The sequence below is a fragment of the Heterodontus francisci genome, chromosome 23 (assembly GCF_036365525.1).
Source record: "Heterodontus francisci isolate sHetFra1 chromosome 23, sHetFra1.hap1, whole genome shotgun sequence".
Taxonomy (NCBI): Eukaryota; Metazoa; Chordata; class Chondrichthyes; order Heterodontiformes; family Heterodontidae; genus Heterodontus; species Heterodontus francisci.
The window spans coordinates 30067753-30093917 of NC_090393.1; the positions used below are offsets into that span (position 1 = coordinate 30067753).

Here is a 26165-nt window from a genome sequence, read left to right on the forward strand (position 1 = left end):
AAAGAGGAGACATTGCTTTGATTAAGATAACAATTAACAAAAGCCAATCCAGTAAAATTATTCACCATTGTGAAAGGTTCAAATGCCAGGGGATACAAGCTAGAAGTTAGAGAATTTTGTCCAAAGGGGAATAGAGTTGGGTAATATATTAACGGGGAAGGCCAATGAGCTGAATAGTATAAATGGGCTCAATAATAAATTGGCCATTATAAATTGTCACTAGTATAGGTAGGTGGTAGGGAAATATAGAGACAGGTGGGGATGTTTGGTAGGAATATGGGTTTAGTGTAGTATTAGTATAAATGGGTGATTGATGTTCGGCACAGACTCGGTGGGCCGAAGGGCCTGTTTCAGTGCTGTATCTCTAATCTAAATCTAATCTAAAATAGCGTCATGAGGCCCATATTTGGCAACCAACGTGCCCCAAAAATGCTTGAAAGAAGTTTGATCTGGAAATGGATCGGGCACTTTTTCAAGTGTCCCTGGTGGCTGTCTAAAAATGGTGTTAAGTTTCTCATTTTCAAATGTAAGTAACCCAATGGCCATTTTAGGCCCACTTACAGACGATAGTTTGCGATGTGTAGGGCAGACATCAGGCCAGTCCCACCTCAGGATTCTTCAGCAGCCTAAGCAGAGGCTGCCAAGTAAAGTTAGTTTACAAAAAACATTTCCATAAATGTTGCTGTGGAGCCAGGAGAAGTGAAAGCGCTACCCGACTCCACAGTATTCCTGATAGCCCTCACTGTTGCCACTACCCTACTTCCAAGACTTACCTTTGGGTTGCTGCCAGGAGGCAAGTTGCCAGATATTCATGCATGCAATATGGGTAAGGCGCATGTGGAGATGCAAGAAACATTGGCAGCTTGTACAAATTAAACACTGTGCTGATTAATTCTGCTTTCACTATTATTTTTGCTTTTGCTTGTTGAGGGTGAGACCCTTAACTAGAAAACGCCACCTGATTGAGATAAGCAAGGTCATAATAGCTTTAAAATGCAATACATTTTCTAATATTCACATGACAGCCATGGCTCAGCTGGTAGCATTCTTGCTTCCAAGTCAGAAGATTGTGGTTCAAGTCCCACTCCAGGACTTGAATGCAGCAATCCAGGCTGACACTCCAGTGCAGTACTGATGGAGTACTACACTGTCAGAGGTGCCATCTGTTGAATGAGATGTTAAACTGAGGGTCCTGTCTGCTCTCTCAATTGGACATAAAGGATCCCATTGCACTATTTCAAAGATGAGGAGGGAGCAGCACTCTATTGGCTGTAAAGTGCTTTGGGACGCACAGAGGTCATGAAAAACGCTATATAAATGCAAGTATTTCTTTATTTTTTTCAATTCACAATATCTTAGTGTATTTTCCAGATAGTGACACTACTTTGGCAGCTGTGCAATGAACATACCAGCAAATTGGGCCCATTTTTGAAAAATGCTTTAGCATAACACCTTTCAATGATGTACAACATTCAGCAACAGCCAACATTATACTTTGTCGAACTTCAGGTAACAAGAGCTGAACTCAAGAGGTGAGGTGAGAGTGACTGCCCTTGACATCAAGGCAGCATTTGACCGAGTATGGCATCAAGGAGCCCTAGCAAAACTGAGGTCAATGGGAATCAGGGGGAAAACCCTCTGCTGGCTGGAGTCATACCTAGCGCAAAGGAAGATGGTTGTGGTTGTTGGAGGTCAATCATCTGAGCTCCAGGACATCACTGCAGGAGTTCCTCAGGCTAGTGTCCTAGGCCCAACCATCTTCAGCTGCTTCATCAATGACCTTCCTTCAATCATAAGGTCAGAAGTGGGGATTTCGCTGATGATTGCACAATGTTCAGCACCATTCCTGACTCCTCAGATACTGAAGCAGTTCATGTAGAAATGCAGCAAGACTTGGACAATATCCAGGCTTGGGTTGATAAGTGGCAAGTAACATTTGCGCTACACAAGTGCCAGGCAATGTCCATCTCCAACAAGAAAGAATCTAACCATCTCCCCTTGACATTCAATTGCATTACCATCGCTGAATCCCCCACTATCAACATCCTAGGGGCTACCATTGACCAGAAACTGAACTGGAGTAGCCATATAAATACTGTGGCTACAAGAGCAGGTCAGAGGCGAGGAATCCTGCGACGAGTAACTCACCTCCTGACTCCCCAAAGCCTGTCCACCATCTACAAGGCACAAGTCAAGAGTGTGATGGAATACTCTCCACTTGCCTGGATGGGTGCAGCTCCAACAACACTCAAGAAGCTCGACACCATCCAGGACAAAGCTGCCCACTTGATTGGCACCCCATCTACAAACATTCACTCCCTCCACTACCGACACACAGTGGCAGCAGTGTGTACCATCTACACGATGCACTGCAGCAATGCACCAAGGCTCCTTAGACAGCACCTTCCAAACCCGCGACCTCTACCAACTAGAAGGACAAGGGCAGCAAATGCATGGGAACACAACCACCTGCAAGTTCCCCTCCAAGTCACACACCATCCTGACTTGGAACTATATCGCTGTTCCTTCACTGTCGCTGGGTCAAAATCCTGGAACTCCCTTCCTAACAGCACTATGGGTGTACCTACCCCACATGGACAGCAGTGGTTCAAGAAGGCAGCTCACCACCACCTTCTCAAGGGCAATTAGGGATGGGCACTAAATGCTGGCCTGGCCAGCGATGCCCACATCCCATGAATGAATTCTTAAAAAATCATCAGCCCTTAAGCAAGACACTGCTCAGGATTGCGGTCAATGGCCAAACGTTAGTGAGCACTTTGATGTAATGCAATGTTGTCCCAGCTTACTCAATGATTACTGCAACAATGCTAATACTTCCAGTGATATGTAAATGTGTCCATGGGTGTTGGAATACTAATGCTTTCTACCTTTTTTAAGCTTTCCAATTTGACAATTTTTAAGTATTTTTAGACCAGGCCTCTAGGTGGAGTACCTGGCATTATGGATACTCTATCTAATAAAATTTATGGTTGCCTGGCTGGTTTGTCACAATGCTTGCTTCAATACAGTAACTGCAAAGAAGTCCATGCCCAGGCTCATTCATCTTCAAGGCTGAGGATTAAACCTAATGATGTTTTTTTCAATGGTGATTTTTGCTGTGAAATATGGAAGTATTATACATAGTCCAAACAAGTATTTTGCTTATTTGAAACCCACCCTTTTGGACTGTAGCAAGAACCAAACCTACCTGGTTAAAGGCCTCAAGGTCCAAAGTTGGGGCAAACAGAAAGTGGGACTTGGGAGGAGCAAGACAAAGCTGGATTATGAGAGTGCAGAGTGGGATCAAAGGACCAAAAGCAGAATAATGAGGGAGGAGAGTGAGGCCCAAGGTGGAAGAAAGGGCAAGCTTGTGTGACACTGGACTCATTCTGCCTGGAGATCAGGAGGCATTTTTTTGTATCTAAGTCAGTGCCATTTTAATTGACTAGAATTTTGTAACATTTATTTTTAGTTGTACCTTTTAAAGTGTGAATTTAGTAATAAAATCTGTAGTTACAAAAAAAATTATTACAAAATTTTAAGACATTTGCAATCGAGAAATTAACTCTCGATATTGTAAAGTGCCAGTGATCCCCCCATGACAGTGCTCACAATAGTGAGACCATACACTGTTCTATCAGGAGAGCAGCATCACACCTTGCAATGCACAATGTATTACTCTTTTGCTCAGGTGGAGCTATGTCTAATCGACAGATCCTAAAAGTCAATTGGAGATTATCTTCTGTTGCTCAGAAATTTCCCTGTAGATTATCAGTTGTATTAAATGCTGGCCCTTCCGTCAAGATAGAAATTTTGAAAACACAAGGCAGAAACAAGTGATCACTGAGTTGTTTTAAGTATGGTATGGAAATTAACATGTGGCACCTGAAGTGTTATGGCTATGTCTCAAAACCTGACCATATCCCAGAAGTCATAGGAGGATATTTTGTTTTATAATGATGGAAACATAATGTATTATTCCGCTTCTAAAGCATAGTTGTATCCAATTTTAAGGCTATGAAGTCTAGTTGATAAAAGACTGGGTGAATCAAGTGCATAGGTCAATTAAGAAGCTGCACACAGTCCTACATATTTGATACTGCTCGAGGGTTTGAACCTTTGTTTCTTTTTAAAAATGTGATAGAAATATACATGAAACGGTGTGCAACACCTTCACTTTTAGACTTAATTCTCAGGAAGTGCATGTCGCTGGCATGGCCAGCATTTATTGCCCATCCCTAGTTGCGCTGACAACTGAGTCGATTGCTGAGCCACTTCAGGGAGCAATTAAGAGTTAACCACACTAGTGTGGGACAGGAAATGCACACAATAAACTTAGACTTGTCTATGTTTAATTTCTATTTCTATAGCTCCACCACAGCTTTTGAAAACATTTATTAACAATAAAAATAATCCACCAGATGGACTGCAGCAGTTCAAGGAGGCAGCTCACAATCACCTTCTCAAGGGCAATTAAGAATGGACAACAAATGCTGACCTTACCAGCGACACTCACATCCCATGCAAGAATAAAAAAAACAGAAAATAGACAGACACTAATCTGAAACAAACCAACTCTCTGGAGGTGGCACGTAACTGAGCTTATTCACTTGTGGTTTTAAGCAGTTTCAGCAACCTTCAGATCAGCAGAATGAAGAGACGGACATATGGGGCTGTTTGTAGGTGCCAGGTATGATCGAAGATAATCACCCCAGGAATTCTGCTGGCTCCAAGAGTTGCCCAGACCTGCCCTGCCGCACATGCCACAATCAATGCCCAGGCAGAGTGGATTGCACAACATCCAGTAATTGTTTTAAATTTCCATTTAAAATTAGTAAGAAAATAAAGTAATTTGCAACACAATATCCATCCCCTTAAAAGGGAGTGAAAATTGGTTTTAAAAAAAAGAGCAAAATTAGAGATTACAATTTCAGACAAAAAACTAATATAATGGTATAGTAACATTGTTGGGAAGGCTGATACATGATTCCACCCACTCAGATGTCTGACGAGGTATTAGACTGTTGAGGCACTGCCAGATAAGGAAAGTGTAGGTGGATGAATATACATTATTGCTTCAGAGCAGTGCAGAGTAGTAATATGGGATTTCAGTGGTGTTTCTAAAATACCCCAACATTTATATGCAAACTTCAGTAATCATCTAATGATACTATGAGAAAATTTGTGCAACACTGCGACGTACCTTGATGTATAGAATCTGTGCTTCCATGAACAGAGACTGTCTGCATGCTGTTGGAGTGAGGAGCAGTGAGCAGTTCCACATCGGCTCCATCAGACCTGCAATCAAACAAGTAGAAACATTTCATACAGTTTCAATACTGTCTTAACTTGCACTGGAAAGCATGGAGCCTATAAAGAGTCCAGAAACCTGAAGGATTCCAGTAAATGGCCCTCTGGAGTATCCAAATGGAAGGTGGCAACATACATCCTCTCATGATTATCATATTTTTCAGACTTTTCATTATCCGTATTGTCTTTGAACAACAGGTTCGGACTTTTACCATGCCAAAACTTGCATATACACAAGCCAGCTCAAATAAAGGGGCAATTATTTCCCAGGGTTTGATATGCAGCCTTCTCAAAACAATGTTAAAATGAAAACAAAACTCAATACTTTTTACATAGAACCACCTGATAAGATCTTAAATTACTTGTTTAAATAGTAGATAGAGATTACGAGAGTGTAACCACTTATTGAGCTCTGTCTTATCCCGAGAACAGCTATCATTTCAGTGAGCTTTCTTTTACTGATTTCTCCTGCTGCTGGTTTTCTCTTTCTACTTTAGGTTCAATCGTTACCCTGCTACAATGTAACCAAGGGCACTGGTAGGTGAGGTGAGGTACAGAGTTATTCTGACAATGGAACTCTTAAGTGTGCCCTTTCCCTACTCCTGCTGCCTTCCCATGAAAGCATGACCAATATTCGGAGCTACACGTGTGATTAAATCCTCATCTTAGTAATCGTGGTCTTTGGCACCCCCTCCCCATCTGTGTATTATTGGACTGCCAGTAGAAGCAATTATGTATTAGGTTAGCACTCCTGTTGTTCTGAAGTCTGCCAAGTTAATACTGCATGGTGGATCCCACCGCAATAGCAGCAAAAGACAAATAAATGAGCAGGCAGAGTTTTGTTTTGAAGTCTGAATCATAACTAGAAAAGAACCTACAGGCCAGCAAGCAGAAAAGGGCAACACTGGTAAACCTGAGCTTCCATCCAACCTGTAATGAGTAAAGATGGTGGATAGTGCTGGCAGCACCACTGCTGTGTCTGGTGGCGGAACCTTGAGATCATTCTCTGCCACCTCATTTACATCACAGTTCTACTACCAAAGGCAAGGCTGCAATCAGCTCAGCACAGTCACATAAGGTGTATCAGTAATGGCACTTTCACCACTTTATAACCTGCAGATATATGCTTCTTGCCCACAAAGCAGCATCACTAGTTGACACTTATTATATTTCTAGTCAGAGACCTTAATGGATTGATTAGCTATGAAGGGAAAAATATATAAAAAAGGAACTTTATTAGATTATTGACAAGTATTAATAAAGGGTCTCATTGCCAGAGCAACAAAGCAAAATCCAAACTAAAGCCTCATTTACACTTCTCAGCATAAGGGCTGCTATTGACTGACAATGACAGAAAATCAGTATAGAGATTTCTATTTAAAAATATATATAAAGCATCCTCTTCACTACTGATGAACAAATACATTGATAATTCACAGAAAAAGACTTTCTGCAGCTCATTACTGACTGGATGTCTGAATTATTACTGCATCTCAGTGGTAAGCTGCCAAAATAAACACTGAACTTTACTAGCTCACGTCACACTGGAAGACAACTCTCTACATGTCAATACAGCATGAACATGTGAAATAAGGCTTACAAAAAGGGGCAAAAAATTCAGGATATGGGTTGCAGGCAATCTGTGCGTCAGTGGGATCTGGGCCAAGCAAAGCTATCATTAGTTTTCACAAAGCCAGTCAGGAAATGTACATCTAATTCATGGAAACATAAGGAAAGCGGCTGAGAGAAGACTGAGTGCAGAGTTCTGTAAATCACACCATGATTAATTGCTGACACAGTTCTCGGTATTTGAATAACAGGAAAAGCCTCTGACTGAGGCAATCAGGAGGCCCAGATGATACACAAACCCTGCAGGCCAACATGTGCTTCCTGAGTTTCCTGTGCTAGAGGCAGCTATTGTCACCATCGATCAAGATAACTGCAAAAAAATCTTTTTTGTTGTTATTCCTTTTCTTCACTTAGACCTTCTAATTCCAGATTTAAACATTGCACACTTTCAGAATGAAAAGAACAACTGTTGCACTCTTTTGAAATTCTTGTTATTTCAAGTCATTTGTGGTTGACATTTCACTGCTGAAATTAACCATAGTTACTGCCCTGCATCTAAACAGTGAAATACAAGTCATTAAAGGTAGTGAATTAATTTCACATTCATGTAATTACCTGAAATGGGCCAGTTAACTCACTGAAATGGGATGGTGTCATTTTAATAGACTAATTCAGGGTCAGTCCCTCACTCAGTCTATTGTTCTGTTTCTAAAATCACAACTTTAAAAGAAATTACAATAAATCTCAATATTCTCAGAAGAATATTCAAATGACTCCCTATAATATCCTTGCCATGGAATATTTATGGGCAAAAAGAATCTTTAGCAGCTAAATAAAAAAAAAAGTAAATCTGTCTTTTCAAAATTCTCCAGAAGTAGTAATGGGCAGTAGCAGGTCCCGGTGGCTTAGGTTAAGCAAAGATACACTGCCTATGACTCAGCAAGCCAACCTGGAAAACAGTGCAAAATACTGTAGCAACAACTTACATTTTTTTTTAAAGAGATACAGCACTGAAACAGGCCCTTCGGCCCACCGAGTCTGTGCCGACCATCAACCACCCATTTATACTAATCCTACACTCATTCCATATTCCTACCACATCCTCACCTGTCCCTATATTTCCCTACCATCTACCTACACTAGGGGCAATTTATAATGGCCAATTTACCTATCAACCTGCAAGTCTTTGGCGTGTGGGAGGAAACCGGAGCACCCGGAGGAAACCCACGCAGACACATGGAGAACTTGCAAACTCCGCACAGGCAGTACCCAGAATTGAACCCGGGTCGCTGGAGCTATGAGGCTGCGGTGCTAACCACTGTGCCACTGTGCCGCCCCTAGTGCTTTTAATATTCAAAAGCTTCCCAAGGTTCTTCATTGAAGCGTAATGAAAAGAAAATTCACATAAAGCCAAAGGAGATATTAGAAGGGTTTACTAAAGTATACTCTAAGAGGTGGGTTTCAAGGAGGGCCTTAAAAGGAGAGAGGTGGAGAGGTTTAAGGAAGGAATTCAAGAGCCAGGGCCTAAATGAATAAAGACATGGCCACCAATGATGGGGTGAAAGGAATGGGAGATGCATAAGAGACCAGAGTTGGAGGAATAGAGTTCCCAGAGTATAGATTATATGGATTTAGGCCACAGTCATGATCTCATTTAAAGGCAGAACAGGCTCGAGGGCTAAATGGCCTACTCCTGTTTCTATGTTCCCAGAAGGTCGTAGGGCTGGAGGAGGTAACACAGAAAATCAAGGGATTTGAACACGTGGCTGAAAATTTTTAAATAGATGCATTGGTAGACCAGCAAGCACAGGGATAAGAGGTGAGCGGGATTTGGTACCGGTAATGTTATGGAGTTTTGAATAAGCCCAAGTTTAGGCAGGATGGAGGATGGGAGGACAGCCAGGAGAGGATTGGAATAGTTGAGTCTGGGGATAACAAAAGCACAATTGAGGGTTTCAGCTCAGCTTGGAGTCAAATAGTACGGTTGCAAACGGTCTGATTCAGTAGCTAAGGATGGGAAAAGATTCAGTGGCAAAGGAATAGAGTTTATGGTGGGGGCTGAAGACAATAGCTTTAGAATTTAGGATGTTTAACTGGAGGAAATTGTGGTTTATCCTGACTAGAGGTCAGCCAAGCTGGCTGACAACTCAGAGATAGTAGAGGAATGGAGAGAGTGGTGGTCAGGTAGAGCTCAGTGTACATGTGGAATCGGACACTATGGCCGGAATCTTGTTCTGCTGCTGCTGAGGCCTGGCCCGTGCCGACTGCATGTTGGTGAGCCACCACAATCTTTAGTGCAGCGGCTCATTTGAATGGACAAGGCAGCCTGCAACCGCCACCCCCACCCCCCCCCCCACCCGATCACATGGAGGGGGTGGCCCATCTGTCACTAGAAAAGGGCTTGGAGCTCATCCAGGATTTTTAAAGAAATCACTAAACATTTTTATAAACAATTAAAACCAGTATTTAGGACCACCACCGCGCCCCCCCCAATATTAGATACTTTCCCTCTCCACCCCAAAACACTTATGTTTTCCAACTGACCTCTCCCCCCTCAAAGTGCAAAGACTATCAACTTTACCCCTTCCCATCATCCCCTCCATCAACGAGGGACCTTTATCGTTGCTCCCACCTCACCTCTCACACAGGAAAAATGATCTGCCCCACACTCCCAACCAGTGTGGCGCCTCAATTCCCCAGACGGGGATCGGAAAACGTGGGAATGCCAGCCGGTGGCACGAAGATCACACTGGGACTGGAGGCAGCAGCGGGCTTGCAATTATGCCAGGTATTTAAACAAGGGCTGTCCCACTCATCTGGATAATGGAGGAGAGGAGTTGGAGCAGGATAGCATGATTGTCCTGTCAAGGGCTGAAGAGAAGCTGAGAAGGATGAGGAAACATTGCGTACTATGGTAACAGTCGCACAGGATGTCATTTGTGACTTTGATTAGGGCTGTTTCAGTACTAGCTCCAATTCAATGGCTAGATTCAATGTGCTGAGCTTGGAAAAATGTACTTGATTTATATATATGAGATACAAGAAACTCATTCTATTATTGAACATTACGGTACTGTATCTCACAGATGTTACAAGTACTTGGGTTCAATCCCAAGTTTGTGCTGATCTCAGCAGGGGATACAGTATGTGAGCTACATTTACACTTGGAAATAGAAAGAGGGAAAAAGGCCTGATTTCTGGTTCTGATCACCATTTAGTGATCCCTCCTGGATAGTGTGCATATATAGGCATCAGGTGAAGAGAGGATCAAGCTTGATTGTGGTGTACCCCATTGTTCACATCCATGTATGGATCTCAGAGTGACATACTGGAGGATATGTGGAACAAGAGAGTGGAAAGATTGAAAAAATTGTGGTGCAGAGAAAATATATAAGTATTTTCCCTATGGAAACTCCAGGACAGGTTGTTGTAGAGCAGGGTTGTCCAACATACGCCCACCAAGGATGAGAAATTTCCACTAGAAATCCGCCATCATCTTCTTCTGGCCCGCCAAACCTTTCTGTGACCGACAACGGCTGCAGCTCCTTTACTGGCAGAGACGCCTCAATGTGCATGTCATCCTTTACTAAGATGGCGGATGCTCTTCAGTAACTGATGTCCTGGCTCCTTTAGTAAGATGGTGTCGGCTGGGCTGAGCTACCTGCCTGCCAGCGCTTCCCACCCGAACTCCATTCCCTTAAGCTCAGGCCCCAGGCCAAGCACTGGCTCTGCCTGCATACAGACCAGGCCTGGGCCTTGGGCTCTTCATCTCTGCTACTGTGACCGAGGAGGAGATGCCTGAGGAGGCAGCAGGGCCCAGGCCCATGCCCTGAGAGCAGGGTGCTGGGGTAACCGGGCCACAGGGACAGACAGACTGAGAGAAAGTGAGAGAGACAGAGGGTGGGGGGAGGGAGGGGGGGAGAGAGAGTGCTCAAGATCACTCCTGACAGATGGGCATCTATCCAGAATACTCCGCATCACTATATCAAGCGTCCGGTCAGACATTATCTATTTCTGCAAGCAAAAACAATGCCAGGTATCTCACTAAATCAGTGTTCAACATAGTGACGAGAAAGTACGATAATAAATTAGTCTTTTCATTTGAAGCTCATTCACAAAAATGCACATTTTTGTTGTTTTGATTAATAGTAAAATAAATTTCTAATACCTATATCTTTCCGAAATTTGTTCACCGGCCCCTATGTTGGAGAAAAATTATAATGTGGCCCCTCAAGCGAAAAAGTTGGACACCCCTGTTGTAGAGCATTATATCTTCCAGTTCTTAGTAGGTGGTCTCCCAATCCGAGCTGTCTTTTTTCTAGTTTCAGAAAGCTACGGTGCCTAGAACTCATGCATTGGTGCTTAGCCAGAAGTGCCCTGCTTGCCCAACTCCTCAGGAGTTTGCATGGATTGTCCCTCTTAACCACCGAGATGTAGTTCATATAGTATTTTAAATCATATCTCGAAAATAATTTGAGTAATCCTCCAAATAAGCATTTTTTTTCTCTTTCAACTTTTTGGAAATTTACATATCTTGTCCAACTGATTCTGTCATTTTGGATGTGCCTCTTCCAGTTTCATTACCCTTCTTCATATTGTATCATTTGCAATTGTAACCACTTTTCATTGAGTTTCTAAAGCCAGGTCATTTATGTAAATTGGAAACAGTCGTGCTCCCAACAAACCCAGAAGCACCACAATCAGTACTTCCCCACTGACAAAATTCCACTAATGATACTCGCTTCCTACTCTTCAGTCAGTTTCTTATCCATTCCTGATGTTTACGCTGAATCATCACAGTTTTGAATTGAATTAGTAACTTTTTATATGAAACTTAAGCACTTTTTGGAAGTCAAGGTTACACCATGTCACACAGCTTTAGAGTTTTAGGGATGGACACAGTCCTCTTGGGTTGCCACTTCAAAAAAAAAAGTCGCGATTAGTCAGGCAGCATCTTCTCCTTCTGAATCCATGTTAACTGCTGTTTAACAGATTGCTATTGTACAGATGATCCTCGCGTTTACTTCTGATAGGCAATTCCGCTATTTTACATGGAATGGCAGCAAGATTAATTGGTTTCCAGTCGCCTGTGCACCCTTTTTGAATATGGGCACCATGTCACCAATTCACTATAAGGCAAAGCATACTATTTTGTCATTGTATATGACCTTGGTTAGGCCTCAATTAGAATACAGTGCCTAGTTTTGGATTCCTCACATGGTGGGTGATATTGAGGCTTTAAAAAGGTGCAGAGGAGGGCCACAGTTTATAGCATATTAGTTACCAAGATAGTCTAAAAATGCACAGACTCTAAGCTTCAGAGCAGCATAGACTTAGGGTTGATATGATTGAGGCTTAAGATGTTGAAGAGAATAGATTCTGTTTGTGTAGATGGCTTGTTTCAACTAAATTCTCATCCTTGTTTTCAAATCCCTCCATGGCCTCACCCCTCCCTGTCTCTGTTATCTCCTCCATCCCCACAACCCTCCGAGATATCTGCGTTCCTCTAATTCTGGCCACTTGAGCATCCCCGATTTTAATCGCTCCACCATTGGTGGTCACACCTACAGTTGGCTAGGCTGAAACTCTGGAATACCCTCCCTACACTTCTCTGCTTCACTTTCCTCCTTTAAGATACTCCTTAAAACCTATGTCTTTGACCAAGCTTTTGGTCATCTGAGCTAATATCTCAATATGTAGCTCGATGTCACATTATGTTTCAAAATGCTCTTGTGAAGCACCTTGGGACATTTTATTACATTCACAGTGCTACATAAATATAAGTTGTTGTTGTAAATGGGCTAGTGAGGACCCAGGGTCAAAATCTCAAGTTATGCAAGGACAGAACTAGTCTAAATGTTAAGAGGTGGTTCTTTTCCTAGAGAATAGTGGACCTGTGGAAAAGGCTGGAATATGCAATGAACTTCAATTCCTTTAAGTAACTCACATGAGAATTATACCTGTTTCTGGCAAGGGGTAGGTACTGCGTAGCATTAATCAGGGCCAGAGCGATCCCATGGACTAGTTTTGATTGCCAAAGTGGGGTCAGAGAGAAACTTCTATGATCCTATGATTGTCAGTTTTTTTTCCCCTAGTGAGCCTGGATTTTCATCTTTTTTTTGCCTCTCTCGGGCGATTACATGACTTTTGGGTGGAATGGGTTGTGTATTTATTGTGATGCACAAGCCATTTCAGTTTTGTGCGACATGCTGGATGGACCAAAGAACAAACAAAGAACAAAGAACAGTACAACACAGGAACAGGCCATTCGGCCCTCCAAGCCTGCGCCGATCTTGATGCCTGCCTAAACTAACACCTTCTGCACTTCCGGGGCCCATATCCCTCTATTCCCTTCCTATTCATATATTTGTCAAGATGTCTCTTAAACGTCGCTATCGTATCTGCTTCCACCACCTCCCCTGGCAGCAAGTTCCAGGCACTCACCACCCTCTGTGTAAAAAAACTTGCCTCGCACATCCCCTCTAAACTTTGTCCCTCGCACCTTAAACCTATGTCCCCTAGTAACTGACTCTTCCACCCTGGGAAAAAGCTTCTGACTATCCACTCTGTCCATGCCGCTCATAACTTTGTAAACCTCTATCATGTCGCCCCTCCACCTCCATCGTTCCGGTGAAAACAATCCGAGTTTTTCCAACCTCTCCTCATAGCTAATGCCCTCCAGACCAGGCAACATCCTGGTAAACCTCCTCTGTACCCTCTCCAAAGCCTCCACGTCCTTCTGGTAGTGTGGCGACCAGAATTGCATGCAATATTCTAAGTGTGGCCTAACTAAGGTTCTGTACAGCTGCAACATGACTTGCTAATTTTTATACTCTACGCCCCGACCGATGAAGGCAAGCATGCCGTATGCCTTCTTGACTACCTTATCTACCTGCGTTGCCACTTTGTGACCTGTGGACCTGTACGCCCAGATCTCTCTGCCTGTCAATACTCCTAAGGGTTCTGCCATTTACTGTAAACCTCCCACCTGCATTAGACCCTCCAAAATGCATTACCTCACATTTGTCTGGATTAAACTCCATCTGCCATTTCTCCGCCCAAGTCTCCAACCGATCTATATCCTGCTGTATCCTCTGACAATCCTCATCATTATCCGCAACTCCACCAACCTTTGTGTCGTCCGCAAACTTACTAATCAGATCAGCTACATTTTCCTCCAAATCATTTATATATACTACAAACAGCAAAGGTCCCAGCACTGATCCCAGGGGTTCTTTTCCTGTCTGTCACTGTTTGTAGATCTATTTCCTATCTACTGTTACCTCCTCAGTGTCTGCTGACTCCTTGCGCCACATGAAGTGGTGTTACTGTATCATGCACTGGGTGTTTGCCAGTGCAAGTACAGGATTAATCACTGATTATGTGCAGAGTAATGAAAAACCTTTAGGTTTACACTATTTATTTTGCAGCTTTACATCCACTGGCAACAATATTGCTGAAGGCAACCCACTAAATTAATGTTTTGATGCTAGTACATCCCAAACCTTCCATGTGAGGCAGTTTCACTGGGTGCCTATGAATGCTACGTATAGACAGTGGCAAAGATAAATGGCTTTTTTTTATTTGTTCCTGGGATGTGGGCATCGCTGGCTAGGCTAGCATTTATTGCCCATCTCTAATTACCCTTGAGAAGGTGGTAGTGAGCTGCCTTCTTGAACCACTTCAGTCCATATGGGGTAGGTACACCTACAGTACTGTTAGGAAGGGAGTTCCAGGATTTTAATCCAGCGAAGTGAAGGAACGGCGATATAGTTCCAAGTCAGGATGGTGTGTGGCTTGGAGGGGAACTTGCAGGTGGTGGTGTTCCCATGCATCTGCTGCCCTTGTCCTTCAAGGTGGTACAGGTCGCGGCTGCACCAGGTCTGCCATCTTTGGACTGGGCCACTGGTGAGCTGGCCGCTTAGCATGACGATACAGACTAACTGGCATTGTAGTAGCTACAATGCCCAGTTGTTCAATTCTTGTGAATCTAACATGCAATATAACCACAGACCCAGCAATAAGTACATTACACCTCCACTTCCATTGGAAGTATTATAAATGGGATATTAGCTATCCCCAATATTGCATGAAAATGTCACTTTGCTGAGTCGTGACCATTGAATCTAATTCATTATTTTTAGTACTGATCATTCAGCAAATAGATAGAAGTTGCCAAAAAGCTGTACCATTTTACCTGTAAATATGTAAAGATCTAGTCCCACAATTACTGCATTTTATTTTACAGTTAAACCCTGGTAAATGGATTAACTACATGCAAAACCTTCCAGTTCACTTGGGATTTGTACATAATTGCAGTTGAGTTGATAAGAATGGGACACTGCTTGAACCAAGTGCCCATTTATCCACCTGATCTCCAATGATCTGCCGTTGTAAAATAAACAGAAGAACCTTGCTATTCACTAAAGGAGCAAAGTTTAGGTACCCTTTTGGATCATAATGTTTGACTCTCGCAATGCCCCAGCAAGCTACCTGATACACAGCAGTCGAAATGTACTACTGAAGTGCAATCACTTGGAGTCAGCTGTGATTATAACAGCAAGAAACAAGTACATTGCATGACCTTTCCGTTGGGGAACTGATTTCCCTTAAGTCATTCAACATTATACTGTAGCTATTTTGCCCTAAATAGAAAACATGATTCACATCAACCACTTCCTGCAAGGCCTATCCAATGAATCATTCCAGTACAAGTGACCATTTTTTACACATGAACTCAGACAGTGAGAGTCAGCAAGAATTTTAACCACAGCAGGTATCACTATCAAGCCCAACTATGTTCTCAATGAATATCCAAGCAAACACAGGAACCTCTAGTCAGTAAAGAAGAGTAGGGGGAAAGGCTGATTTCTCTCTTCCAAGGAGAGGGATGTTATGACTGATTGTAGTACTCCAACCACCACCCTGTGTGAGATCACAAAACTCAGTACAGGCCAGGGATGGAACCAGTGATATCCTTAGTCATGATCCTTATCACCTCCCAGTTTTAACTAATTAGGTCTAATTCCAAGAAGCCAAGACCAGAAAAACTGCCTCAATTCCTTGACCTACCTGCCCCCAATACAAGCACAATTATGTCAAGAAACCCAGCTGTATCAAAGCACCATGCAATCAAACGTTCACTGACTTCATAAAATATATATATGAATGTAAATTCTGAGAATACAATACAAAAATTACAGATTTCAATTACTGCAGTCTGTTTATTCTTCTCATAATAAGACTGTCATTTTTCATTGTAAAAATTTAAAGTAGCTAAAGAGAGATCATAAAGGATATCTCCTTTTTCATTTTACAAAGTGAAGTATATTTAGAATTCCTATGAACATAAGAAATAGGAGCAGAACTAGGCCATATGCCACCATCAATAAAATCATGACTGATCTTCCACCTTTGTGCCCAAAATTCTTTCAATTCTTCTCATTCTGCCCATGTTTCACAATAAGCCACCACTTCAATAAATGGGAGACTCAACAACGGAACCTTATCCAAGTATTACAGCAAACTATGCCTTCAATAAATACGAGACTTGACTTGACCATCTACTTAAACTTACAGGTCACAATTAAGCCAATGGCAAATTCATAACAAGACGACAAAGTGAGCTCCTCAATGGGTTAATCGTTGGTAAAGGCATTAGACCATAAACACCAGAAAGCACCAGGTCTGATTTTCAGTTATCTGATTTTAGTTGGGTCAGAAGTTAGGAAACTAAAACACTGGACTAGGGAAAAGGTAAATCATCCAGAATTCTTCTCCTGATTACTATCCAGTGACCCTACTGGATAATGCACATCAGGCAAGTACAGCATCAGCTTTAGTTGTGATTGATCTCCTCCACAATTGAATACCCTACCAGAACTCACCGACCAGGCTCACCAACGAAGAATGGCCCCTTGGCTAAGAGCAGAGACTGTGGGTGCCCAGTCTAATCACTGCCTTTGGAGAAAATGGGAGCAAAATAAGTGAATCCATCTCAATTCTACTTGCATAGCGCGCCTGACCCAGTTTCATGTACTGCCTTCAGATGCTAATAGCAACACAACGTTAAGCTTTTCTCCAGTCTAAGAACACAGTCTCTCCCTCTCAAGTACCTTCATTATTTCTGTTAAAAAATGGTGATACCAATGGTTAGTTTCTGCTGGAGATTTCTCAGAATTCAGGCGATTAAAAGTGTCCAGTTTCTTGTGAAAAGGATGAAATATGTAGCTCCAAACATTTGAATCATATAAAAAATGTTGTGGTTGTAGCATTTATCACTGAGTAATGCTGTGGTTTCCCGCCTTGCTGGTCTACATGATCTATTATCAAAATGCATCATAAGGGGTCTCCTCACTAGCTGGTAGATTAAAAGGTGAAGTGAGTCTTGGTAATTACAACGCAAAGGAATACATATCACAATATTGTCCACAAATGATATGGCAAATCAAGAATTTGCCACAAAACACCATAAAGAAGCAGACAGTTGGGGGGGTGCAGGGGTGGGTGGATGGGGAACTATCATGTTACTCCTGTAGGTTATACTGTTCCAAAGGCAAGGTCAAGGTTGCCAGGGTCATGAAATGAAAACAGCCTAGTACCTCATAGAGGCATAGAGTTATACAGCACAGAAACAGGCCCTTCGGCCCATCGTGTCCACCCCGGCCATCAAGCCTATCTATTCTAATCCCATTTTCCAGCACTTGGCCCGTAGCCTTGTATGCTATGGCATTTCAAGTGCTCATCTAAATACTTCTTAAATGTTGTGAGGCATCCTGCCTCCACCACCGGTAGAGGCAGACAAGAATACTTCCAGATTCCAACCACCCTCTGTGTGAAAAAAATTTTCCTCAAATCCCCTCTAAACCTCCTACCTCTTGCCTTAAATCGATGCACCCTAGTTATTGACACCTCCGCTAAGGGAAAAAGTTTTTTCCTATCTATTCTATTTATGCCCCTCATAATTTTGTATACCTCAATCAGGGCCCCCCTCAGCCTTCTCTGCTCTAAGGCAACATCCTGGTGAATCTCCTCTGCACCCTCTCCAGTGCAATCACATCCTTCCTATAGTGTGGTGACCAGAACTGTACACAGTTCTCCAGCTGTGGCCTAACTAGCATTTTATACAGCTCCAGCATAACCTCCCTTGCTCTTATATTCTATGCCTCGGCTATTAAAGGCCATATGCCTTCCTAACCCACCTTATCTACCTGTGCTGCTGCCTTCAGTGATCTATGGACAAGTACACCAAGGGCCCTCTGACCCTCTGTACTTCCTAGGGTCCTACCATCCATTGTATATTCCCTTGCCTTGATAGTCCTCCCAAAATGCATCACCTCACACTTCTCAGGGTTCAATTCCATTTGCCACTGTTCTGTCCATCTTACCAGCCCATCTACATCGTCCTGTAATCTAAGGCTTTCCTCCTCACTATTTACGACACCACCAATTTTCGTGTCATCTGCGAACTTACTGATCATACCTCCTATATTCACATCTAAATCATTAATGTACACTACAAACGGAAAGGCTCCCAGCACTGATCCCTGCGGTACACTACTGGTCACAGGCTTCCACTCGCAAAAACAACCCTCGACCATCACCCTCTGTCCCCTGCCACTAAGCCAATTTTAGATCCAAGTTGCCAAATTGACCTGGATCCCATGGGCTCTTACCTGGCCTATACTATATATAATAGACTAAATTGGTACTGTCACTTAGTTCAAAATTGATATAGTTTCTATTTACAGCATTTTACCTGATAGGTGCAATTACAGGAGCTAAATTTGTTCTTTTTTTGGTATCCCACTTTTATTCCCCAACTAAAATTACTCCAATACATCCACCCACATCCTAACAACAACTTGTATTTATATAATGTTTCTATTGTAGTTCACAGGCTCCTCACAGGAGTGTCATTGGACACCTAGGCACAGAAGGAGATATAAGGACAGGTGACCAAAAGCTCAGTCAAAGAGGTAGTTTTCAAGTAGTAAGGAGGATAGAGGTCGAGAGGCAGTAAGGTTTAGGGAGGTAATTCCAAAGTTTATGTCACAGGTGGCTGAAGAGACAGCCACCAATGGTAGAGTGCTGAAAATCAGGGATGCACAAGAGGCCAGAATTGGAGCGGTGAAGAGATCTTGGATGGAGACTGGCGTTAACAAAAACATGGATAAGGGTTTCAGTCGCAGATGAGCTAAGGCAGGGGTGCAGTCAGGTGAGATTAGAAACGTTGTCGCATGGCAATCCCGAAATCAACCCAAGTCTTGTCACCCATTCCATGGTGCCATATCACTTTATTAACTTGCAATGTTACCTATATTACAGAGCTGACCCAAAGCCCATGCTACTCAAACATATTTATTTTTATTTTAACAAACCAAAACAATCTTGTTGGCATTCAAAACACACTATCCACTGGGTCTATCCACCATGTGATGTGATGACCATCAATATCTTTTTAAAGAATCAAAAGTCATGTTGTAATTTGGCACTGTACGCTAACAAACATGCAACAGATATCCGATTTACAAAACAGTGGCATTGCCTTACAGTATTGCAAATACATTAGGACAGGCAAAAAGGTTGCTTATAATAGATTTAAAACAGGAACAAATTAGAATTTGATAAAGGATTTTCTTATTTCAAGTTTTTGCCAGGAGTTTCCTAAAGAAGGACACTTTGGCACATCCTTTGGACTTTGACAAGATGCTATATAGCTGCAATTTCTTTATTTTCTTTTTCTTGCCCTAAATAAATATTTAAAAATTACAGATTGTACTATTTCCTATTCTGAAGCCAGGAAGCCCCCGAAAAGGGAATCCAGAATAAATACTTTATCTCTTGCTTAATGCTTTTAAAACACTTAGGAACAACCAGGTAACAAGATGCAAACATATAAATTTTGTACATATAAATTGTTTCTGCACAAATCCTATTTTCAGTGTCACATGGGAATTCTTCCAACGCATCTCAACTCACTGCCTTGAGTCTTCTTACTAAGTTTCTATTACAATTTCTGATTGACTTAGCAATTTAAACGCTTTCTTGCCGTGCATTCATGCTCCTGTGTAACGTGCTAGAACAATTAGTGAATGAGAGAGCAGGCTGAAACCCAGTAAGAAGCAGAGAAAGACTCAAGGCAGTGCGTTAATAAGCCTTTTGAAAGAGCTTTCATCTACCACTGACAAGAGGAATAAATATGAAAAATTTATTACATAGAACATTCAGTGTACCAGAAATTCGATATTCAACATTTATCTTGAAGTAATGGTGCAGTTTTGTTGATGGTACCAGGATGTACGTTATATGAAATTTCAACATTCACATGCTAAAAAGAAAACAAAGAGAGAAAAATGAGTCTTACCATGCATTTATACATTCTTTAATATCTGTTGTCCATAGATTCAACTGTTGATCATTGGCAGTTTCAAAAATAACTTCTAAGAAACTGTTGACCTAGTTCAGGGGATATAAAAGAGAAACATCAAGATTCAAAAAGTAGCTTCAACAAAGGGAAAAAAAAGAGCAGAAATGCAATCCAGCTCCCTCGGCTGAGACTGCACACTTCGTTTCACCTCAAAGTCATTTCCGTGTCCTTTCTGAGAATTATTGCTTTTACATAATTATATTTTAGATAAAGGATTTGTTTAACTTATGGAATTTCATGATTTGTTTTATTTCAATTTTTCCCTTAAAGGTCTGTTATTACGAAATTACTGCTAAACCTTTTCTCTGTTCTAAAGAAGGAACTCAGGCAGACAGCAAAGTTTACATGAATATAACCATAAGCTGAAACCTCTTCACCTTCCCAAGACTACCCCTTTATATTGCCCTGTGGCAAGCAGCTTTCCTTATCCAAGAGGGCAGTCAGAAAACCTGCTCTGAGGCCTCTATCAATGCTGTTCTGTAACAAGCTGCTGTGAACTACTCTAGAGCAGATCAGGGTGATTACCTCCATCTAATTCTCCCTCAGACCCCTGGTAAATCACCTGATCTCCCTCCTGCTACATCCCTTGATGACAGATAACTCATTACATGGATAACGGTGAATGCAAGCCTGCATCCTACCAATCCATGCTGTGGTATGTCAAAGCACCATTATATCACATTGCACATGGTCAGAAAACGGTATGTTTTGCACCAGTATTAATCATCTGGACATTTTTGATACTGTAGATGAACAGTTATTCTTTGAGGGGCTAGGTGCATTTTGTGTAGAAATAGAAAGTTTCTACCAATGTTGGAAGAAAGACACTTAAAAGTTTGCTAAAATACAGAAGTTACATCATTTATTAGATGTATAAGCAGAGACGCAATAAGTTGGACATAGCAGCGCAAAATAAGGGTGTTTTGCGGTACTCTGAGTGTTTGTGTTGTCTTTGCACCATTCTTTATTTGTGGTGTTATAGTCGTAGTGTCTGTGTAAGTTTGATTGTTCTATTTGTTTTAGCCTTTGTCCCAGTATAGTTCTGGTGTTTTAGTTATTTGGAAAGTCTTGATTTTTTTTACATTTCTAGTGATATGATTGAACACTGAAGGGTATTGTTTAGGAACAGTATAACGTGGATGATTTGGATATGCCATTGACGGGTCTATTGAGGAACTTGTGGAGAAAAACAAATTATTGAGTAGGGGTTAGTAGTCTTGTGAGTTGAGGCAGTGTTTGGGAGTTGTAAACCTGAAACCATGAATGGCAAATAGCGGGATACCACTTAATGGTGGTATTGAAGGAAATTAATGTTTTCAATTTCTGGTTTTAAGTGCGTTGTTGTATTTTGATATGGTTGTGCTAATGTTAAGTTAACTATTTGCGTCTTTTCATGTGTTTATGGTTGTGTGCCTTTTGACATACTTTTCAGTTTATTTTTGTAAGTACATGTGCTGCAGTAACTTTTTTATCTTTGTAATGTGTTAATTATGAGAAAATAGTTGATTGAAAAATTTAACATTCTCTCTCGGGCATTTCAGCTCAGAGAGTTCAGCAAGACCTAAGGCTGAAGAGTGGAACTGGGTTCTAGAGGCCTAGTCAGGCAGACACGAGTTAGTGCAACATTTTTGCAACAGGCGAAAAACAGGACCGAGAATTACATTTTTTTCACATTTTCTCAACAGTGGAGAAACATTTTTCAAAACATGGGTTGCGTGCATCCTAATTTACAGCGTTCAATTGTGTGGCAAGCAGAGGAGATTTTCAGTCAAGTATACTACAAATGTACCACCTAGTGGCTGAGGTGTGTTGCAACAACACCACCTAGTGGCCTTCAATTACGGCGTGACAGGCAAATGCTGACATTGGTTTTTCCCTTTATAAAATGTTGACATACAAAATGTAACTTAAATATTGCAACAAGAAGTGAGTGCAATGCACAACACTTTTAATACATTATAAAAAGAAATATATTTAAATAGCTTATTTTTTCAAGAGTCGACAGTGAAAAATAACTCCCAATTACATGAAGCATGAACGAGCAGGTCTAGGTGACTATCAAACTTATTGGCCAGAAATTTTCGTTGGGCGTGAGGCCCTGCCCACCAGCCAAAAAGTTGGGGGTAAGCCCCCCTCCGTTGGGCCTGGGGAGCCAGGCCGGGATTTTTCACTCCCCAGGCTCTTAATTGGTCTTGGGAGGGACTTCCATCTCCTTGAAGCAGCAAGTCCAATCTGGAGAGCCCCCTCCAAGCCTGCAAGAAGGCCACCTGGTTTTACCAGGCGGGGTTCTTGAAGCTTTTGCCGTCCGGCTGCCGAAGGTAAAATACCCGCGGCGGCGGGAGGAGGCCCTTAAGTGCCAGTTAATTGGCTACTTAAGGCCCTTGATTGGCCTGGGGCGGGCAGGCCGTTTCTCGCCACCACTGCCCCGCGTAAAATTGCAGTAGGGGCGGGAGGGGGTCAGGAAATGCAGGGTTAATTTTTTTTTGGACTGGATATGATGAATGAACATATAAGGGGAATGACGTAGGAAAGAAAGAAAGGAAATTATCCTGCCGGAATCAGTAAGATAGAGCAAAACAAAATGGATTTGTACCTGTTGGGTCCCATAATAGTTCTGAATGGTATGTCTTTTATGAGTTTTGTTTCAACTGGAAAAAAATTACTAATACAGGGTTGTTGTCAAAGGAATTCATAAATAACAGTTCAGTTACTTCTCAAAATTATGATTAGTGTTCCAGTCTGCAGTAGGCCTTTATCTCCAGAACTAAAGGTATTTAAATCCACCAGGAATCAAGTTTTGCAAATCTTTCTTCTATTTCAAAATTTAGAAAGGAATATTAAAAGGGACTTTCTAATAGCATGAACATTGACATAAGTACATTTAATGATGGGATTAGGCTGCGCATAAAGCTGGGTTAGGAAAAATTCAGCTTCAAATAGGTTGTCTTAGGGAAACACTATCACTCCGAGTCTAGTCTAGCCATGGTATCAGGTGATGTAGAGGAAACGGCCTAGTGCCCATAGCACATACACCAGTAAGGAATCAACAGCTTCAGGAGAGTAGGTTAAAATGGGAGAAAATCAGTAGAGAAAGGAGAGATAAAAGTCCTAAATCTGTTTTATTTATTTATTTACTTTTAACTTTACTTTTTTTAATGAGAAGCAGGAGATAGTTTTTAAATGGCAATGTTGTACAGCAGCTTTATTTTCAAAGATGTAATAAAATTCTGTGTTACAATAATTAACTCTGTCATATCTTTTTTTTCCAATTTCCCATTATCCCTTTGGGTTTTCACAGCTTTCGTAGAACTACACTGTCAAAAGAATGAAACATCAAACAACCTAACCAATGTGTTAATTCACACAATTTACATGATCAACCATCAGCCTCAAGAAAACGAACATCGTGGGGCAGGACGTCAGAAATGCTCCATCCATCAATATTGGCGACCACGCTCTGGAAGTGGTTCAAGAGTTCACCTACCTAGGCTCAACTATCACCAGTAACCTGTCTCTAGATGCAGAAATCAACAAGCGCATGGGTAAGGCTTCCACTGCTATGTCCAGACTGGCCAAGAGAGTGTGGGAAAATGGCGCACTGACACGGAACACAAAGGTCCGAGTGTATCAGGCCTGTGTCCTCAGTACCTTGCTCTACGGCAGCGAGGCCTGGACAACGTATGCCAGCCAAGAGCGACGTCTCAATTCATTCCATCTTCGCTGCCTTCGGAGAATACTTGGCATCAGGTGGCAGGACTATATCTCCAACACAGAAGTCCTTGAAGCGGCCAACACCCCCAGCTTATACACACTACTGAGTCAGCGGCGCTTGAGATGGCTTGGCCATGTGAGCCGCATGGAAGATGGCAGGATCCCCAAAGACACATTGTACAGCGAGCTCGCCACTGGTATCAGACCCACCGGCCGTCCATGTCTCCGTTATAAAGACGTCTGCAAACGCGACATGAAATCGTGTGACATTGATCACAAGTCGTGGGAGTCAGTTGCCAGCATTCGCCAGAGCTGGCGGGCAGCCATAAAGACAGGGCTAAATTGTGGCGAGTCGAAGAGACTTAGTAGTTGGCAGGAAAAAAGACAGAGGCGCAAGGGGAGAGCCAACTGTGCAACAGCCCCAACAAACAAATTTCTCTGCAGCACCTGTGGAAGAGCCTGTCACTCCAGAATTGGCCTTTATAGCCACTCCAGGCGCTGCTTCACAAACCACTGACCACCTCCAGGCGCGCATCCATTGTCTCTCGAGATAAGGAGGCCCAAAAGAAACATGATCACTGTTCCCTCCAGTGTTTCTTAACCTTCTGAGACTGAGGAATACCAGAGGGCAACACTTAAACAAAAACTAACGCACATAATTGAGCAAAATTTCCAAAATATCCGTGTAACATTATATTCCACATTACTGCACCAGACCACTTACATTCCTTCTTCAGCATGCTTCTGGGACATGAACATGTCAACATCTGCAATCTGCTATCAGCAACAAGCCAAAAGGAAGTGTCTTCTTCAGGGAGGGCCAAGTCCCTGAAGCAAGAGGTGAAGGCTTCTACAATTGTAGAACAGATCATCTACAAGACTAACCAACAGCTGGTAAGGCTCACACATTGAAGGAAGATAAATTTGTGTGCCAGTCAAGGCTGTATTCTGAACCGAGATCCTCCATATAGAACCATAAGGTCTTTCAGTATTTTCATCAAAAATAGTTTTGGTTTGGTGTATTGCTGTAGATATGTGCTGTTGGAGCCAGTGAATTAACTGGCACTAATATTTGCATTTCAATGAAAACATAGGTGTCACAAAAATATAATAAAAAGAGGATTTCAGATTGGAGAGGTGTGGTGTTGCTTTGTTGTAATTGTGAAACATTTGTGACTCTGAGAGTAGACTATGATGCAAGTCTTTCACAAGTTAAAGGACAGTAATAAACCAATATCACCAGCATAATAACCTCATTGTTTGATTGACATTACCTGGGACCGTTTACACCAATCCAGAACGCTGCTCATGATGCATCGCATGGATCATTATTGAGTTCCTTAATACAGCAAATCACCTCAGCACCAGCAATGGCAATTAGAGTAATGAAGAATTCAATGCTGCACTATTGGTATAATTCCGCAGCACAAAACTATCCTAAGGTAGTTTGGCGGTGCCCAACCTAGCCCCACTACTTTACTCTTTCAATAGACATCAACTGCCACTCACCTTCAGTACAAATGTGTTTATGTTGTCTGGCATCTCAAGCTGAGTACATGTTCTTATCTCTGTAATTGCAGAACAAGGAGTACTGTGCTTCGGTTTCGAGCACTGAAAAAACATACAAAAAGAAAAATATGAAGACATGTTCTTTACAAGATTCATTCTTCTGTGATTGCAATCCAACTCCAATATCTCACCACTGTCTTAATGTGACTTAAAGTCTATACTAAAGACTTTAATGAACTCTGCCTGCTTTCTCTGCACTCCAATGTAGGTTTCAATACTCTCAATAGAGAGAGTAATGAGAGCAACATTAGAATACATCTATCATTGCAACCATAATGTTCAGATAAACATCTGTGGAGTTTTTAATCATCTGTGGCTCCATACAAACTAGAATCAGGCTTTTATTTCACTTGTAGAAACAATTTATAGAATTCACTTGGGGAACAAAAGCCAGAATGTGCAGCTGATCGGAAATTGCTCTCTGCTTACTGATGGGAAACTCATCACTATATATTTGGCTGCATTGATTTGGCAAACCAGAAATATGTGAATACCTTGAAATGAGAATCTATTAGAAAATGAACTGTTAAGAGTTGCAGTGAAGCAAAGATTGTACATTGGCAGGTACTGTACTCAC

General features: G+C 42.0%; 1 protein-coding gene across 7 annotated transcripts in view; it reads right to left on the minus strand.

Moving 5' to 3' along the window:
* sh2b3 (SH2B adaptor protein 3) overlaps positions 1–26165 on the minus strand; it is a 286946-nt gene that overhangs the window by 137201 nt on the left and 123580 nt on the right. For all 7 annotated transcript variants that reach the window (XM_068054957.1, XM_068054951.1, XM_068054954.1 and 4 more), the window contains exons 3-5: positions 25529–25630; positions 20246–20337; positions 5204–5298 (exon numbers count right to left, since the gene is read on the minus strand). In XM_068054957.1, coding sequence (XP_067911058.1) covers positions 5204–5298; positions 20246–20337; positions 25529–25630 — 289 coding nt within the window. The remainder of the gene's footprint in view (positions 1–5203; positions 5299–20245; positions 20338–25528; positions 25631–26165) is intronic.